The 17413-nt window shown below is 43.7% G+C and overlaps 1 protein-coding gene across 1 annotated transcript in view; it reads right to left on the bottom strand.

The window, feature by feature from the left end:
- The window catches only part of LOC309569011 (uncharacterized protein), a 168933-nt gene that overhangs the window by 29337 nt on the left and 122183 nt on the right, over positions 1-17413 (bottom strand). The window contains exons 4-5 of the mRNA XM_082274771.1: positions 11944-12079; positions 9940-10080 (exon numbers count right to left, since the gene is read on the bottom strand). Of these exons, the coding sequence (XP_082130897.1) occupies positions 9940-10080; positions 11944-12079 (277 nt within the window). The remainder of the gene's footprint in view (positions 1-9939; positions 10081-11943; positions 12080-17413) is intronic.

Below are 17413 nucleotides of genomic sequence, written 5' to 3'. Positions count from 1 at the left end.
AAAATATTGTTATTTTTGCAAAATTGACGCTCTTTTTTTGTTTATAGCGCATGATCAAAAAATCGCACAGGTGACCAAATACCACCAAAAGAAAGCTCTATTTGTGGGGAAAAAAGGACGTCAATTTCATTTGGGTACAGCGTTGCACGACCACGCAATTGTCCGTTAAATTCACGCAGTGCTGAATCGCAAAATAGGCCCTGGTCAGGAAGGGGGTAAAATCTTCCGGGGCTTAAGTGGTTAACCACTTACCGCATACTAACGTAGATCTATGTCAGTAAACTTTGCGGTAGTATACCGGGATGATGCCTCTAGCTAGAGGCATCATCCCGATACCGTGGTTTGAAACCGACGGTCGGCTTTCCGTCGGTACCGACCGATGCAGCTCGGGAGCCGCTCGATCGGTACCCGGGGGGCGGGAGGGGACACCCCCCCCTCCCGCCGCCTTCCGTGGCTTTGCTCGGGGCTCCCGTCCCACCGGGAGCCCCGAGCACCCAGCCGGCACATCCACCGCCTGGATGGAGTCCCGATGAATGCCGGAAATGGCATAGATCGGGTCTCCGATGACATAACCCGGAGGCGGCGTCCATGACCTCACGTCCGGGTTACTGTGCTGCAAAAGGCGGCAAATTTGCAAAACGGCTGTATGCAAAAATGCCGTTTTCAGCGTTTTGCATACAGGGAAGTGTAGTGGAGGGGTCTAGGGTCTTTTAGACCCTCGATCCCTCCATAAAGTGTACCTGTCACTACATATTGGTGTCACAAGGGATGTTTACATTGCTTGTGACAGCAATAAAAGTGATCAGATTTTTTTTTAAAAAAAACTTTAATAAAGTTAAAAAAATAAATGGGGAAAAAAAAAATATTGCAATGACCGACATTTTATTCTCCAGAGTCTTTGCTAAAAAAATATATATAATGTTTGGGGGTTCTAAGTAGTTTTCTAGGAAAAAATACTGGTTTTAACGCGTGAACAAAAAGTGTCCGAAATAGGGCTGGGGCTTAAGTGGTTAAACAGTCCATTCCACTTAAAGTGATAGCACGGGAGTACTCATAAATGAATTAAATTTATACTTATATTTCTATTTTTCTATTGGATTATGTTTTTTCCTTCTGGACAATGTTCTCTCTGAGATAACATGTTATTGATAAGTAAGGGAAGGGTTGAGCCCACATCCATTGATTGCTGGGTTTTGTAGTTTTCTGTTTTGTGGACTGGTTTAGTGTGCAAAAAAAACAAACAAACCTTGTGGGATTCTGTGTGGTTTTCCTATGTACTTGTGGATTGTATGTCCTGTATGTATTGCTTTGTGATGCAACACCTTCCTGATTAAACAAGACAAAAAGTATTACCACAGCTAAAGGAATAGGCGTACGATGCCACATTCCAAATAGTACCGGCACAACGAGGAAGAAATTACTTTACAAAAATAGGAGACTTAAAAGGCATCGTACTCAAACTAACAACACAATTTAATAAAACAATATTTATTAAAACCCATTAGAGGAAATAATGGTATAATGCATAACCACTACACATTTGTTACAAGCTCTATAATACATAATATTAAAAATAATACAAATGCGTAGGTAGAATTGATTCTGACATAACCAGCTAGTCTGAGCTGACAAGTTTCGCAGTACACAACTGCATCATCAGGGACGCTGAATCATCTGAAAAGTTGGAAAACATTTTAACCACTTGCCGACCACTCACAGTAATCCTACTGCGGCATGTGGGCTCCCCTGGGTCCAGCGACGTAGAAATACTTTGCTGGACACCTAGTGGTCTCGGCGGCGCATGCGCGCCGCCGGAGGCTCACTACTGTTGTGTTTAGAAACAGCCAGAGTCGGGCCAGAGGAGGAGAGGTGGCGATTGCCGCCCTCCCTTCCCCGATCGTCGGGACAAGTGTGAGAAGACCCGCCTGCTTATGTGAACAAAGCAGGCGGATCTTCTCTGTGACAGACAGGGAGAGATCACAGGATTCAACATAGCTGAACCTGCGATCTCTGTCTGTGTCACACAACCCCCTCCCCCCACACGTCAGTAAGCATGAGGCATACATTTAACCCTTTAATATTTAGAAATAAATAAACGTATGTGTAGCTGCTGACTTTTAGTTTTTGGAGGGGTTGGAGGGGGAGGCAGAAGTCTGCTTTAAGTAAAGCAAAAGAATATGGGGGAATACTGCGTGGTATTTCTTACTCCACCCATAAGGAGTGATTCCCGTCATAATGCCATTTCCTTTGTTCAAAACGATCTTAGCTCTTAACCCTATCATACACTTATTAGAACATTGACTTATTAGTAACTAAGATGTAAACTATGCTGTGGTATACATATTTATAATATTTAGAAATATTGCCTCTTTTTCTGCTGAATGTTCTGGGCATAGTTCCAGGTGATTTCTAAGCATTGTTTGTGATTATATTAAACAGCTAGTTTCTTCAAATTAATCCTTCAGTAATTACCTGCGGTTGTGATTAGAAGTCCACCCCTTAACACAATCTGTTGCCTGTTCCGAACCCCAGTTAACTGCTTGATGTGCTGATACCTGCAGATACAGGCTTACAGCCAAGGACAGACCTGCACATGCTTAGTGGCCGCCAATGATCGGAACACCTAGGGTAACGGTCACAGGTTCTTTTTTTTCCAGTATACATACTGCAGAAATCCAACAGGATGGCTCTTTTTGCCTTGGTGAATGAGGTTTTAAACTGAAAGTTCAGTTGTGTTTGAGCAAAATTTTTATAAAGAAGGGTTTTCAGGGGGTATTTTACAGTGTTGCTCTTAGTGGTATTAACCACTTAAGCCCCGGAAGATTTTACCCCCTTCCTGACCAGGGCCTATTTTGCGATTCGGCACTGCGTGACTTTAACAGACAATTGCGCGGTCGAGCGACGCTGTACCCAAATGAAATTGACGTCCTTTTTTTCCCACAAACAGAGCTTTCTTTTGGTGGTATTTGATCACCTGTGCGATTTTTTGATCATGCGCTATAAACAAAAAAAGAGCGCCAATTTTGCAAAAATAACAATATTTTTCACATTTTTTTATATCTCCCCAAAAAAATGTAAAAATCAAAATTTTTTAACATTTTAGGCCAATTTGTTTTCTGCTACATATGTTTGGTAAAAAAAAATCGCAATAAGCGTATTTTGATTGGTTTGCGCAAAAGTTATTGCGTTTACTAACTAAGGGAAAGATTTTTGTAATTTTTTTTTTTAACAAGTAATGGCGGCGATCTGCAATTTTGTTTGCGGGACTGCGACATTGCAGCGGACAGATCGGACCCTTGACTGACATTTTTGACACTTTTGGGAGTACCAGTGACATTACTACAGTAATCAGTGCTATAAATATGCACTGTTACTGTAAAAATTACACTGGCAGGGAAGGGGTTAACTTTATTGGAGAGGGAGGGGTTAAGTGTGTCCCTAGGGGTGTGATTCTAACTGTGAAGTGACGTGGCTGTTTGTGTAACAACAGAGAAATACTATCCTGCATAGCAGGACCGTATGATCTCTGTTCTTACACAGGGAGAATGACAGGTGGCTTTGTTTACATTAGCCGCCTGCCTTTCTCCCTTCACAGCGGACGATCCCGAGTGGCCGGCCGACATCGGGTCCGCCGGTCACACACGCGGGGGGTCCGTGAATGAGCTGGGGCGGGAGCACGCCTCCGGCGGCGCGCGCTCGCTCCCTCGAGCCTCATAGGCTAGTGACGTACCCCTACATCACTTTGCATGGGAGGGGCTGACTGCCGCCGTAAATAGTCATGCGGCAGTTGGAAAGTGGTTAAGCCAAAAAATACTCAATATCTTTTTTTTACTTTATTTTCATTTGTTGACCCTGCCAGTAAGTATGTTATTTTTCAACTTCCTTTAACAGGTGAAGCTATCCAGCAAAAGTGTCAGTTTGTAGGCAGATGCAAGTTGACCTCCTTATTCAGCTGTCGGTGGCAGATCCGAATAGCAACATTTACTCACTGAAGAAGGGGGAGCCTCTGTTCCTCTGAAACGCGTTGGCTTTAAAATGTTCTGCTACCAATAAAAATGATGATCTTTTGATCTAAGTGGGATTCTTATTGCTGATTTTTGGGTGCTCCTTTAACCGACTACTAGATCCTTATTCAGGTGGCACTGTTGCCCCACCCTGCAGGGAGAGTGAAGGTCAAGAGGAATACCCATTACTCTTGGGCCTCCGTATGTGTCACCGGGTGGACTGGCTTCTCTCAGGGGTGCCTACCAACAGGGCCCCTACAGCCTACAAGTTAGAAGGTTGACTTAAACCATTGACAACCAGGGTGCTGACAGCAATCAGCTTGTATACATTTATTGCAAAACCTTTCTCCCAAAAGAAAAACTGTAACTGCTTAAAAAAGTGTTAGCTGAAGTTCAGATTTAGTTTATTAGTCAAGTCTGTCCAAATCTTCTAACCCGTCTAACACTCCCCTCCTCCCAGATTTACAATGCTGCTGTCCAAAGATGGCTCTATTGCTCTTCCATCTGGAGTGGAGACACCTAGGAACAGCAAGTGCGCTACTAGCTGGATCACCAGGTGAAAATAAAGGGGGGAAATAAAAAACAGAAACTATTTTAGTCACCACATTTAAGGATTGGTACAACATATTACATTTTTTGTTTATGGGTTTAATACCATCTACCATCCTGTTTTATTGAATGAATATGATATTTTAATTACCCCTGAGAACTTGGTTGGAGTACTACATTTGTTTATTTTATTTTATAGAACATGAGCGGATTACTGTGATATGGCTTATTTTCCCTATGTCTTTTTATTTTTTCAAAGTTCAAGATAAAGATTTTACACAAATAGTAAAAAAAAAAAAAAGAAAAGAAATGAAACTGCAATTTATAAATGCGAACCTTAATATAATAAATGAAACCACCCAAAAACTTTTATGGATTACATGTACATTGTGTCCAACTAATTATGCATTGTGACTTTGTAAAATTAATATATTTATATATAGTGAAGGGGGGTTCTTCACTGTAAGAGCAGTAAGGATGTGGAATTCTCTTCCACAAGCCGGGGTATCAGCAGGGAGCATTGATAGTTTCAAAAAAACTATTAGATGGGCACCTTAAAGACCACAACATACAGGGGTATACAATGTACAACATACAGGGATATACAATGTACAGCAAACACACACACACATCATAGGTTGAACTGGATGGATGGATGTCTGTTTTCGACCTCAATAACTATGTAACTATATATATATATATATATATATATATATATATATATATATGTGTGTGTGTGTGTGTGTGTGTGTTCAGTGGGTATAGGAAAGAATCACCCCCCCCCCCCCTTTAAAATAATCACCCCCCTTTAAAATAATCTCGTTCTGTTGCTTTGCAGTGTGAAATGAAGACAGACACAGTCTTTGTTTTATCCAGCTGTATTTACAATGCAACTTGTGACATCCAAATGAAAGATATAACACCAGCATGTTAGAAAAAAAAAGAAAAAATCAAAAAGAGTAATTGAGTTGGAAAAAGGATCACCCCCCCTCCTAAAAATGACTTGTAAACTCAATCAGGTGAAGCTAATAAACTTTTCAATGGCACACAAAACCATTTGACTTTAAGCTGTGGCCAGGAGCGGTCATTTTGATTAGCTCAGCATTAAAAAAGCTTTCCTGGAGCATTTCAGTCCCTGGTAGTGCAACTGAAGCCAACAATCGACTATGGGTGGCAAGGCACTGTCAAAAGATCCCTGGAATTAAGTTGTGGACAGAAACAAGTCAGGAGTTTCGAAGGCTTTATCAATGCCTAGAAGCACAGTGAAGTATTTTATAAAGAAGTGGAAGGTATTTGGTACAACACAGACCCTACCTGGATCAGGACATCACTCCAAACTGAATGAAACAGCGAGGAGGAAACTATTTAGAGAGGCTACCAAGAGGCTTACAGCAACTCTGAAGCAGTTGGAGAAATTTATGACAAAGAGTGGTCACTGTGTGCATGTGACAACAATATCACAAACTGTCCAAAAATGTGGCTTGCAAGAAAAAAGCCACTCTTCAAGAAAAGCCACACGCTGTCACCACTGAGCGTTGCCAAAATGCACTTTGAAAATTCTGAGGAAACAGGGAAAAAGGTGTTGTGGACAGATGAGACTTAAATAAATAAAATTTAATTATTTGGCCTCAACACCAAACAATGTGTCTGATGTCTGGCAGAAATCCAATACACCCCACCATCCAAATAACACCATTCCTTCAGTAAAGCATGGAGGTGGTAATATCCTGGTAATGGGGTGTTTCTCTACAGCAGTGACTGGAGCACTTGTCAGGATAGAAGGAAAAATGGATGAGGCAAAATGTCGTCAAAGTATTAAAGAAAATATGCTGCCCTCTGCTAGAAAGTTGACAATGGGAAGAAGGTTTACCTTCCAACATGACCATGACCCAAAGCAAATGGGCACCATCAAGTTTAACTGAACTTGAGCAGTTCTTTAACCACTTAAGCCCCGGAGGATTTTCCTGCTAAAAGACCAGGGGGTATTTTGCAATTCGGCACTGCGTGACTTTAGCGGACAATTGCGCGGTCGTGCGACGCTGTACCTAAACGAATTTGACGTCCTTTTTTTCCCATAAACAGAGCTTTCTTTTGGTGGTATTTAATCACCTGTGCGATTTTTTGATCACGCGCTATAAACAAAAAAAGAGCGACAATTTTGCAAAAATAGCAATATTTTTCACATTTTTTTATAAGAAATTCCCCCCCAAAAAAATGTAAAAATCAAAATTTTTTAACATTTTTGGCCAATTTGTTTTATCCTACCTATGTTTGGTAAAAAAAATCGCAAAAAGCGTATTTTGATTGGTTTGCGCAAAAGTTATCGCGTTTACTAACAAAGGGAAAGATTTTTGTCATTTTTGTTGTTTTTTTTTTTAACGCATAATGGCGGCGATCTGTGATTTTTTTTGCGGTACTGCGAAATTGCGGCGGACAGATCGGACCCTTGACTGACATTTTTGACACTTTTGGGGTTACCAGTGACATTTCTACAGTAATCAGTGCTATACATATGCACTGTTACTGTAAAAATACACTGGCAGTGAAGGGGTTAACTTTATTTGGGAGGGAGGGGCTGTGTGTGTCCCTAGGGGCGTGATTCTTACTGTGATTGGCTGTGGCTCTAGCTGTAAGGACACTGATCAACGGATCTACCTACTAGATCCGTGTGATCAGTGTCTTTACAGCGAGGAGAATGACAGGCAGCTTGTTTACACAAGCTGCCTGACATTCTCCCTCTCCCCCGACGATCGCCGAGTGGCCGGCGGACATCGGGTCCGCTGGTCACACGCGCGGGGGGTCCGTGACCGCGCGGGAGCGGGAGCGCGCCTCCGCGGGCGCACGCTCGCTCCCCAGACCCTCCCAGGCTAGTGACGTTAATTAACGTCACTCTGCCTGGCAGGGGCTGACCACCGCAGTAAATCTACTTGCGGCGGTCGGCAAGCGGTTAAAGAAGAGTGGGCAAATATTGCAAAGTCTAGATGTGCAAAGCTAGTAGAGACAAATCCCAACAGACTAAAGGCTGTAAGTAAAGCAAAAGGTGTTTCAACAAAACACTGAATCAAGGGGGTGATCCTTTTTCCAACTAAGTGATTCTGTTTTTGAATTTTTTTTTTTTTTATGTTGGTGTTATATCTTTCACTTGGATGTTATAAGTTGCACTAGTAAATAACGCTGGATAAAACAAAAACTGGGTCTGTCTTAATTTCAGGCTGCAAAGCAACAAAATGTGATTATTTTAAATGGGAGGGGTTGATTATTTTCTATACTCACTGTATATATTGTATATGCTCCTCAATGAATATACATATTATAAACATTTCAGATCAATAACTTGAACAAACAAAGACAGATCAAAGCTGGGAGGTAGAAGCCTTTTGGGAGACCCGTACTTCCATTAGTGCAGGTAAACTTAATGTCAGTCGATAATCCTTGAATTTTGTAAGATTGACTGCCGAGATCGCAAATGCTTTTTGTGGCACAACCACGAGCTGATGCTGATAATGACTTGGGTCCTGCAAAAAACAAATAAATCAAGAGTTTGGAAAATTTACATTTTATACAAAAAATATGTGTAAAATAAAAATTCAGTTCTGGCTATCTTAAAAATTGACCTCGGGCCAGGGGTGTACCAACAGGGGTGTCAGGGGTCATGATTGCGACCCGGTCCCATGCTCTTTGATAGGAGGAGGCTGCATATAAGGTAACTGATCTCACCATTTTCATCATGTAGCCGGTGAAAGCCACTTCTCCTGCTCTCTCTCGCAGGCATTCAGCGGCTACAGGAGGAAAATGGAGAGTTTGGTTCCTCTATATGCATCACCTATCCAGCTTCTTTCTACTGCCCCCCGGCCCCCTGTGGTTTTTTCCAGCCAACTTGTGCTCCCTTCTGCCCCCCCCCCCCCCGCAGCTCTACCGGCCTCCCCCCTGGCTTCTGCGGGGGATGCTGTCAGGATGGAGAGCAGGGAAGAGGCTAGAAAACATATAATTTACTGGCCCATTCCTTGTCTCAATGAATAGAGTCCGTGATCTGTACCGATCTGTACCTATACACTGTGTTTACTATGCTTCAGTTTGTAAATGAACTGAAGCTCTGTACAGAGCTATTCCTGTAGATGTATTCTGTGCAGCTGAGGCTGCAGAAATGGAGACCAAGGCAGGCCATTCACAGTGCAGTTTTATTTCTTGCAACTAGGAAAAAAATTTGCATGATTCCCCCATCAACATGGAAAATTCCTCCTGCTGAGCAATTGTCTCCTCCCAGAGAAGACAATGATTATCGTAAAACAATCTGGCAGGCTGGTTGTACCCAAGTTGATCGATCGATCAGTTTGGTACATTCAGCCTGCCCATTAACGGTTCAAATCTCAGCTGGTTCCTGCTGAAGCAGCCAAGATTCAAATTGTGTATGGCCGGCCTGAGGGTCGCATCATGAAGCCAACACTAAGGGATCTATTTTTAAACTATAGGTTGCACGAATGTCAGAGGTATTTATGCACGCTAAACGAAACGTCACCATAATTCTGATTTTAAGAGATTAATGGCTGTATCTTCAGCTCCATCTAGTGGCCTAAATATGGTATTGTTTTCTTATTGTTTAAAAAAAATATATATGCTCTATTTTGGCCACTTGATGGCGCTGACGATAGAGGCATTAAAAGCTTCTCTGCTGTTGCAATATTTTTTATTTTTCAAACCCTCACATTAAAATCCACACATGTTACTGGAAACTACTATAAATCCCCCAACAATTATATATTTTATGAAAAGCTTAGACCTTATAAAAATGGCAGTAGCTGAAATTTTTTATGTTGCATGATATTTGTGCAACTGTATATCAAATGCATATTTTTAGCACAAAAAATACACTAAAATAAGTTTTAGCGCAAACAAATACAATACAATACATATTTCTTTAGCAAAATATATAGGGTGTCACGTAAATAGATACCAAAAACGTCAAGCCTTAAAATAGTGTGCGCCCATAAAATTGCAGAAAATGACGGTACCCAAAAATCCCTACTGTGCATACGCGAGTCGCGCTGAGCTTTCTGAATGGTCCCGCCATCTTCTGGGATCTCTGTGTGTCCCAGAAGGCAGCGGGGGGAGGAGGAGGGGCCAGAAATGACGTGGATTTCTGTGCGGTAATCTTACTAGGAAGTAGGAGCGGGTACCTGTCAAAACCAGGTATCCACTCCCCCTCAAAAAGTGCCAAATGTGGCGGCGGAGTGGGGGGGGGGGGGGTGCAAACATGTGGAGCTTCCCATTTTTGGTAGAGCTCTGCTTTAATATTGTTAAATTGTAATAAAAAAATACATACATACATACACAAATAAATAATTTTTAGGGGGGGGGGGGGGATGCTAGCCCTCTCTATATTATTTACCTGTTATTTTTGCTGTCTGGAGAAGACACATGTTCTCATCCCCTGTGCATTGCATGGTATCGGAAGTGTAACACCAAGCTGAGTTTTCAGATTTACAGGATCGGCATGTCAACCCATTGGACACCGAGCTGTCCCTTGGTACTATGGGAAAAAGGGTACAGGTATAAAAGTTAAAAGGCACCTATATTTTACTACTACAAATACCGTCTTTCCACCAATGTAACACATATGTGTAGCAGCACAGTGCGTCCGTGGATGAACAAAGGTTTCTGTGCTGAGAGCACTCCCAGCCCAGTGACCAAGCTGTCGGTCTATACCAGTGGCGCCTGGTGCTCCACGGGCCAGTGGGGGGCGGCATACGGACCACACCATAAAACACCAGCCTGCATACCCTACTCCTTGTGCCATGAAGAGCACTTTTGGCTGCCTTAGGTTCTTGTTATCGCCCAATTTGAAGAAAAGCCCCAATGGGGTGAGAAAAGAGACCTTTAACTCCAGATCTGCTGCTGGAGTTATGAGGCTGGAATTTTCTCAGAACACTGGACAATTTTGAAAATGTGAGAAGATACTGCACAGTGAAATGGGCAGATATGTGAGAAGCAAGGAGATATTTGCCCTCTGTTGGGCAAGTAATCAGAGTGTTTGGGTACCCACCACCACTCCCAGCAAGATTAGGTCACCTTGTGCCATGAGGTGCACATTTGACTGCCTTAGGTTCTTGTTATCGCCAAGTTTCAAGAAAAGTCCCAATAGTCGTCGTCCCCGGTCGCCGGCTCACTCACCTTGGAGGGCAGGCAGGCAGCAGCGGCAGCATCGGCTTCTCTTCAGTCCCCTGCGTCTCCTCGAGTCCTCCCTCCTTCTCCTACTCCTTGGACAATGGCATGGCTTCGCCTTTCGGCCAATCGGGAAACGGGTCTCAGGACCCGCTTCCTGATTGGTCAGGAGGAGGATCCGTGTGACAATAGCGAAGATTAATTCACTATTGTCACACAACTGGGTGGGCTCGGGCGCATTGCTCCAGGGTCCAGGGTCATCATTCCTTTCAGGACTGTGCTCTCTGTTAACACTTCCTACCTGGGTACACCTCTGGGAACCCTCAAGGGAAGCAGCCTCATATAGGGATCTCCAGTCTGGACCAAAAGGTCATTTACCAGCTGCCATAGCCCCACCACTCCCTGCATACAGGTCCACCCCACCCAGCCTCCTGCCCTGTCCAGGGCCCATGTGTGTAGATTACATGCTCACAGGTGTAGGATGTTTGGCTCTCTTTGGCTTCTCTGTGTTCCCTTCCCACCTCGCTTATATGTGGGTGCTGTGATCCCTGACATCACTTGTGTGAGGGCTCTACCTAAAAGGGGCCTAACACGTAGTGTCACTATGTATAGCAGACACTATTCTGAGCCACTTAGTGGCAAAGTAGCTAACTGCACCCCCCTATACCACTATTGCTATATATGTATCCCCACCACATGACAGCACAATGACTCATGCAGGCATTAACCTCATGAGCATATGAAAATCACATTTTAGGCACCTGCATACACTAAGGAAATGAAAAGCATAATGGATTTCCACCAAGACCAACTTGTATTTTTCTGTACCTGCAGCCTGTGCTTAGTTTTACAAATATATCTAATGCAGCAACCACATCTAAAGACTGGTAAGCTGCAATATTATTATAATTTTGTTCTTGGGTTTAGATATTACTCATAACACAGAGAGAAGGGGTTCTGTGCTCCAAAGTGAGAACTAGAAACAATGTAACTGATAGTAAAGGTAAAAGGATAGGAAGTGGAAGTCATTTTTATTTCATTCATTGGTTGAGATCAACGTAACTGGGACTGGGGTGTCCTTTACCTTCAGCTGTGATAAAGGTGTCCATTTTTCCCTTCTTAAAAGGAGAGGTATATGTCACATGACCTCATTTTTTTTTTTTTTTCCTTTTGCACTTTTATGGCAAAATGGCAGCTTAGTCATTAGTAGGAAACAGAGAGAGTCACTTACAGGAAGGCAAACTTGGTGTGCAGTTGTCAGTGCTACAACACGATGTAGCCATCTTCTCTTTCTCTCCATTAGCAAGGCTGGTACTTCCCTTCAAGCCACATTGTTTTTGAGGTACACATGATTGGAGATAAAGGTTCTGCAATAAAAACAGGCAAGGTTTTAAAGTGTATCTAAATCCAAAACATTTTTTTTTTTCCAATGTTTTAGATCAGTGGACTCCAATCTGCTTCCTGAGGGCCGGATGTGGCTCTTTGCTTGCTTTCATTCGGCCCTTGGGGCACTATTCCTCCCACTGATATTAAAGTGGACATTTACAACCTGATAAAAAATAATGTTATTTAACAAGGAACATACATTTCACATGAATAGTAATGCTACCAAAATTAGTGTGTGCTGTAAATTTCCTCAAGCATTGCTATTGTTTCTTCTTGCTGTAGGCTGCCATTTTGCTAAAGCCCAGAGCCTCCGAGCTTCAGTAAATCTTTAGGCTGCCATCAGATCGACCAGACTGCCATTTTTGGCACAGTGCCAAACCATAGAGAGCCACTGATCATGAGCAGAGAAGGGTGAGACAGTGTATTACTGGATTTTAAACAGTATAGGAACTTATTTTTAATGTTTTACATAGCTAAACCTCTGGCTCATTTTGCAGAAAGGGGGCCAGACTAAAGTGATCTAGCAGGACTTTATTTTCTGAATAAAAATGGATCATAATTCTTCCCACTGACACTAAAGATGAGGCACTATTCCTCCCACTGGCATTACAGTTGGGCATTATTCTTCCCACTGACAACATAGATGGGACACTATTCCCCACATTAACACCAATGAGGGGGCACTATTCCTCCCAATGACACAAATAACTAGGTACTATTCCTCTCACTGACACAAATAATGAGGTACTATTCCTCTCACTAACACCAACTACTCCTCTCATGAACACCATTAACGGGGTTCCTTTTACTCTGTCTGACCCCAATGACAGAGCACTATTCTTCTCTCTGGCCCCAACGATGAGCCACTATTCCTCTGTCTGACCCCAATGACAGAGCACTATTCTTCTCTCTGGCCCCAACGATGAGCCACTATTCCTCTGTCTGACCCCAATGACAGAGCACTATTCTTCTCTCTGGCCCCAACGATGAGCCACTATTCCTCTGTCTGACCCCAATGACAGAGCACTAATCTTCTCTCTGGCCCCAACGATGAGCCACTATTCCTCTGTCTGACCCCAATGACAGAGCACTATTCTTCTCTCTGGCCCAAACGATGAGCCACTATTCCTCTGTCTGACCCCAATGACAGAGCACTATTCTTCTCTCTGGCCCCAACGATGAGCCACTATTCCTCTGTCTGACCCCAATGACAGAGCACTATTCTTCTCTCTGGCCCCAACGATGAGCCACTATTCCTCTGTCTGACCCCAATGACAGAGCACTATTCTTCTCTCTGGCCCCAACGATGAGCCACTATTCCTCTGTCTGACCCCAATGACAGAGCACTATTCTTCTCTCTGGCCCCAACGATGAGCCACTATTCCTCTGTCTGACCCCAATGACAGAGCACTAATCTTCTCTCTGGCCCCAACGATGAGCCACTATTCCTCTGTCTGACCCCAATGACAGAGCACTAATCTTCTCTCTGGCCCCAACGATGAGCCACTATTCCTCTGTCTGACCCCAATGACAGAGCACTATTCTTCTCTCTGGCCCCAACGATGAGCCACTATTCCTCTGTCTGACCCCAATGACAAAGCACTATTCTTCTCTCTGGCCCCAACGATGAGCCACTATTCCTCTGTCTGACCCCAATGACAGAGCACTATTCTTCTCTCTGGCCCCAACGATGAGCCACTATTCCTCTGTCTGACCCCAATGACAGAGCACTATTCTTCTCTCTGGCCCCAACGATGAGCCACTATTCCTCTGTCTGACCCCAATGACAGAGCACTAATCTTCTCTCTGGCCCCAACGATGAGCCACTATTCCTCTGTCTGACCCCAATGACAGAGCACTATTCTTCTCTCTGGCCCCAACGATGAGCCACTATTCCTCTGTCTGACCCCAATGACAGAGCACTATTCTTCTCTCTGGCCCCAACGATGAGCCACTATTCCTCTGTCTGACCCCAATGACAGAGCACTATTCTTCTCTCTGGCCCCAACGATGAGCCACTATTCCTCTGTCTGACCCCAATGACAGAGCACTATTCTTCTCTCTGGCCCCAATGATGAGCCACTATTCCTCTGTCTGACCCCAATGACAGAGCACTAATCTTCTCTCTGGCCCCAACGATGAGCCACTATTCCTCTGTCTGACCCCAATGACAGAGCACTATTCTTCTCTCTGGCCCCAACGATGAGCCACTATTCCTCTGTCTGACCCCAATGACAGAGCACTATTCTTCTCTCTGGCCCCAACGATGAGCCACTATTCCTCTGTCTGACCCCAATGACAGAGCACTAATCTTCTCTCTGGCCCCAACGATGAGCCACTATTCCTCTGTCTGACCCCAATGACAGAGCACTAATCTTCTCTCTGGCCCCAACGATGAGCCACTATTCCTCTGTCTGACCCCAATGACAGAGCACTATTCTTCTCTCTGGCCCAAACGATGAGCCACTATTCCTCTGTCTGACCCCAATGACAGAGCACTATTCTTCTCTCTGGCCCCAACGATGAGCCACTATTCCTCTGTCTGACCCCAATGACAGAGCACTAATCTTCTCTCTGGCCCCAGCGATGAGCCACTATTCCTCTGTCTGACCCCAATGACAGAGCACTATTCTTCTCTCTGGCCCCAACGATGAGCCACTATTCCTCTCTCTGACCCCAATGATTGGGCACTATTCCTCTCTCTGACACCAATGATGGGGCATTGTTCACTCCCACCAAAACCAGGACATTTTCTACTCCCACTGGCCACAGTCTGGCACCTCTAAAGTCTGAGGAATAGTAAACTGGTCCTTTGTTTAGAATGTTTGGAGACCCCTGTTTTAGAGTAGGGTGGAGGGTTAGAGCCCCATGTCAGGTTTTCCATTACAGAAATTTCCCTCCACATCCTGGTGTGGGGACAAATTATTTCCTGACACAAGCATGAGAGCATACACGTATGGGCTCCACCCCTCGCCCAGTTAGGACTGGTTATACTTGAGTAGCCTCCCTTAAGGCGGCATTCTCTTTTTGTTCCTCAAATGCTCAACTGGTTATAGTGGACTTGATGTGGAAGAAATACATGGACGTGGCCCTTCTCTAGAAGGTCAAACAGTGACCTCTTCAGGCCTGGCTGTATCAAAAGAAGACTTTTTACTGTCCACTAGGACAATGGCATTTTCTCAGGTCAAAGTAGCCTAAGGGACTTATATGGCAAAGATGAATCCATCAATCTAGTGCAGAGCCCACTTTACCAGACGGGTAGCGTGCTCATGGGCAGAATTCAGAGATCCAGAACTATTTTTACAGGATACTAACTAGATTCGTATACTACAAACCATTTTTAGCCTATTACAAAGTTAATCAAGCAACATTGGAAGTAGGGGAGTTGACTTCAATTCTAAATAATCTAAGGATATGTTGATTAAAACACTTTAGCATGGCCCTCCCTTATGTTTTTAATTGGCGTACTTCATCCCATACGTGTATGCTGTCATGCTTGTGTCAGGAAAAGGTAAAATTGTATACTTACCTGATTGTAATTTTCCTTTTCTGATGCAGAAGTATAACAGCATACCGGTCCCTCCCAGTTAAAAGTCTTAGAGACAGATATTTAATCAGATGGATATTGCGCTAATAACTTCCATTCTTGTTGTCTTGCCTCTACTTTCAATCTCACAGTGTGTCTACTGGAAATGTGACTGCACAGTCCAGTAGGCACCAGTGCCATCTTAAGAGCATCAAAGGGCCCCAGGCAATGCAGTGCACTGGGGCCCCGCCTACACAATTACCCACAAGAATAAAAATGCAAATTATGGATAAGGCAATATTTATTGGTACAGCAGTGCCAGGCTAATGACAGCTTCCAAGTTTGGCGGTTGGGTCCGGTGAACACACACACGGACGGGAGTCAGACTCGACTGTCCTGTGTGTGACTGTTCCTGTGAGACGGACAGGCATTCCTACAGTTGTGGGCTCCCCCTCCATGGCCCAAGTGACCTGACAGCAGCACAGGGCCGACAGGCGCTTGTCATCTGCTAAGTTTGGCGGCGGGATACACATGGGAATTGGGACTAATGCTTGGCTGGGGCTGGGTTGCTGGGCAGGTGGGGCCCCCGGGCAACTTCCCAGCGTGCCCATTCAGTAAGATGGCCCTGGTAGGCACCAGATTTTGGCCATACTGTCCAGTGCACTCTAATGATCAGATATGCCACCTCCATATCTCAAAACTACAAGTCTGTTTGTGGGGAGGTTTATAATTAGTTATGAGCTAACCAGGCAAAGTTCAGTTCACTGCACATTCACCAAATCCATTTGGAAGCTCACAAGTGCTGAACATATCAGCAAATCCCATAGAGATCTATAGGAGCTGACTCTTCCTATATTTTCTGGCATTTTTTAAAGGCTAATTTGTTTTTTCTTTAGTTTTTTTTTTTCAAGGGCATGGCTAGATTGGCACTGCCATAGTGGACAGGTACCAATACAAAAAGAGATCAGAGTTATCTTTTGCTTTTTTCTTTTCAATGATACTGGCCCTTTGAGGAAAAAAATGGCATGGACTCCCACTTCGCCTTGTGAAAAGAAAAGGAGGGGGGCGATCAGCGAGCCTAAACAAGAGGGTGGGAGATCCTGGGTGATGTCATTGACCAACTATGACCAATAGTGCATTTTCCATAAAAAAAATTATGTTTTAAAGTGTAACTGCACCTTTACCTTTTAAGGCATTTCCAAAGGAAAAAGCATACCATTGTAACAGCGGAATAGGACTTTTAAGCAAAAAATGAATAGAAAAATTGTAAACCTCAAATTCACACCCAAAAGTTAATGACAATTTATTTTTTTAATAGAAAACTTACCACCCCACTTTCTGTCATTGCAGTATAACCACACATATAGCCAGCAGGACAAGGTAGACTGATGCCATCGCTACATGAGGTTGTCGTAGACATACAGAGCATACAATTGAGAGAGGAACCTAAACAGGGAGAAAAAAAACAAATCACACCACAGATTGAGTGTGAGTTGGGACATCCATATTATAATTTACTGAATAGCGAGAGAGGTTGATCAAAGCACATTCATAACAGTTGTCTATTTTTCTTCAGCAAAATATCAAATGTAGGGTGTTGTTTCTCCATACAAAAAGTCCTTTCTAAGTGATGGATACTGACAGTCCAATCTATACCATCAGCTATCCAACCCTTAGGGCCCGTACACACGATATGAAAATCAGAAGTAAAATTTCGTCCGACTAACGATCCGCCGATTTTCGGATTGATAGTATGGTGCTTTCGACAGCCAATTACGAATTTTCGGAC

Source organism: Pelophylax lessonae (genome assembly GCF_965119305.1).
Source record: "Pelophylax lessonae genome assembly, chromosome: 12".
Classification (NCBI taxonomy): Eukaryota; Metazoa; Chordata; class Amphibia; order Anura; family Ranidae; genus Pelophylax; species Pelophylax lessonae.
Note: the sequence above shows the minus strand (reverse complement) of the source record. Positions and strands in the feature narration are given on the sequence as shown.